The sequence below is a fragment of the Rhizophagus irregularis genome, chromosome 8 (genome assembly GCF_026210795.1).
Source record: "Rhizophagus irregularis chromosome 8, complete sequence".
Lineage (NCBI taxonomy): Eukaryota > Fungi > Glomeromycota > Glomeromycetes > Glomerales > Glomeraceae > Rhizophagus > Rhizophagus irregularis.
The window spans coordinates 1,733,506-1,736,105 of NC_089436.1; the positions used below are offsets into that span (position 1 = coordinate 1,733,506).

The window sequence follows — 2,600 nt, forward strand, 5'->3', positions numbered from 1 at the left end:
TTAACTATATTCATTTATAAACTGGGTGAGACTAACTTCATCTGTACCATCCAAAAATTTTAATGGACTTTTAGGCTTATAAACATATGCAAGTTGATCGGTAATATTGTTGCCGATCAGTATATCTTCTACTTGATCGCCAGAATCTGCTTCCCAAACTGCAATCTTCGTCTGAACCCATTTTGACCAATTATGATCATCGCCAATCCAGATTTCAAACATTTTATATGAATGGTATTTCAATGCGCCTTCCCCATAACCTGAGCTTGCTATAGCATCTTCATCCATTCATTTTTTATGTTCCTAAATGTTCTTTTAACATGATATGGAAAGATCATTGAAGGCGCACCAGTATCTATTACACATTGATATCTTTTATTGTTGTTATCAATATCATAAAAGTCATAATCAATTTGAGCAAACAGTCCAGGTTCTCCAGGTCTTTTGACACAAGCTTTGACCTTTATTTGAAAAAAATTAAACTACTTTGAGAACATATAAATTCTTATGTACTAAGACTTATAAAAGTTTTAAAAACTAATTCTTTAATTTACAATCAAGTACATATTCAAACTTTATAGTCATTCCCATTATTATTAATTCGCTTATTAGTAGTTACCATTCTTCTTCTTTCACTACGTGGGAGATTTTCCTGATTAACCGGAAGTTGTACGACACCAGGCATCTTTTCGAAAATTTGCATAAATTCATAATCACTATACTTTTCCCCATATTCTATTATTTTCTGGTTGTATACCGTCACCCAATCATTTTCGTGTCCTAAAAATCCCCCTTTATCAAGTACGTTGTAAAAAAATATGGTGTTGCACCCAATTTGAACATCATCAATATTAGACTGGTAATCAGTGATCTTGAAGAAACAATGTCTTCTCATATGTTCTGGCATTGAAGAGGGCCAGATGAAGTTATTGTCCGTATGAGCTATAAATAGATCAAGAAAATAAACATCAAAACACTATATGTATTGCCACATTGCCACAATGCTATTCAAAATATAAAAGCCTTATTACCAAGAAACGTTTTCACTTGACCAGGTTTTTTCTCATACTTTAAGAGAGTTTGAGACGTTTCAGGTAGATTTTGAACTGGCTGAAGAGATACCATTATTCGAGATAAAATAAAAAATCTAAAGAGATGTTAATTGATAGTATAAATGCTTTTGACAGTACGTGTTTACATATTTATTTGGAAAAGATTTATACCCAGCAAACGAGAGGACTGCAAAAGGGAGCCAAATGGAAGTGAACATAATAATTGAGCAATTTATAAAAAGAAAAACAAAGAATACAGAAGGAAGTAATAGAATAAACAAGAAAACAATTAAGAGATAAATGACTATTAAAGGATTCTTGTCTTTATTAATCTCATTTTTAAAGTTTTTAGTCATAGGATCAATGGAAATATGCATGACGAATTTGGTATAAAAGAAACTGTAGAAAAAGTATGCTGTATGACACTTATATGTACTACAGGCGAAAAATCAATTAGCAACTATTTATATAAAATCTATTGTTGCATAGATTAATAATGAAAAATGTAATGATTAGCAAAATCTACTCATTGAGCATAAAAATGGCCTGAAAAAGTATCCTTGATTTTTAAGAAATTTGACGCTTATTTTTTTATCACCAAAATGATATTGCGCCAAACATTAAGATGCTTATAAAGATAAATTAATTTTTATTTGTGAGTTATTTCCAATGATTTCATGATATTTTGATGATGATTTAATAAAGCGGTAAGATTTATATTTTATTAATTTTGCTTGATTTTTGCTTTATTTGTACAGTATAAGGCAGATAAAAAAGAACTACTAACCAGTACCTCACTCTATTTTATAGGATTTGTAGTGAGACCAAGAACTGAATTTAAAATGCATTTTTAAAGAAAACTACGCCATCACAAAGATTGATTAACATGCACTCCTTAAAATTACAATAGATATTATTTTTATGTAAAGATACTAATATATATTAGAACCTTCAGGAAATACACCAGGTGATCGCTAAAAATTATATATTAAAAAATGCAATTAAAAATTTTATATAAATTTTATTATATTACTAAAAAAATATATTTGGTTAATTTTTAATATAATAAAAACTGATTAGATTTTTATTATAGAAATATTTATAAATATACAGTCATCCTCCCACCCTGTATAATCACAACTCCCTTATAAGGACATTTACATTAATCCTAAGTTACTAATAAACTTATTAAAAAAACCTTCTCTTTAATCACATCATATATAATTTTTATAGTCACACCATTTTTTTATGGTCTCAAAGGGTGTGATTATATAGGAGGATAACTGTAATGGAAAAAATCTAATATAACTTAAAAAATTTTGCTATATTATAGTATAGACGATTTTTATTTGTATACCATGTGTTTGAACACTATTTCCAAAAAAGCAAATTTTTATGCTGATCATTTAATGCGAAAAAAAGCAAATATATAAACACAGTTAGGCCACGTGATTATAATAAAAGTCATATGATAACAAAAGTTCATGTTTAAACTAATGAATTTATTTTTAATAAAGTTCTACTAACAACACATTAATAAAATCAATT

The 2,600-nt window shown here is 28.0% G+C and overlaps 1 protein-coding gene across 1 annotated transcript; it reads right to left on the reverse strand.

Annotated features, from left to right (window-relative positions):
- On the reverse strand, positions 1-1,125 carry OCT59_028284 (uncharacterized protein; the record flags this gene model as incomplete). Its single annotated transcript, XM_025311962.2, has 4 exons — positions 1-278; positions 350-461; positions 620-942; positions 1,032-1,125. 4 exons carry the CDS (start codon positions 1,123-1,125, stop codon positions 1-3), a joined length of 807 nt encoding a protein of 268 aa, XP_025166696.2.
- Positions 1,126-2,600: the final 1,475 nt, after the last annotated feature.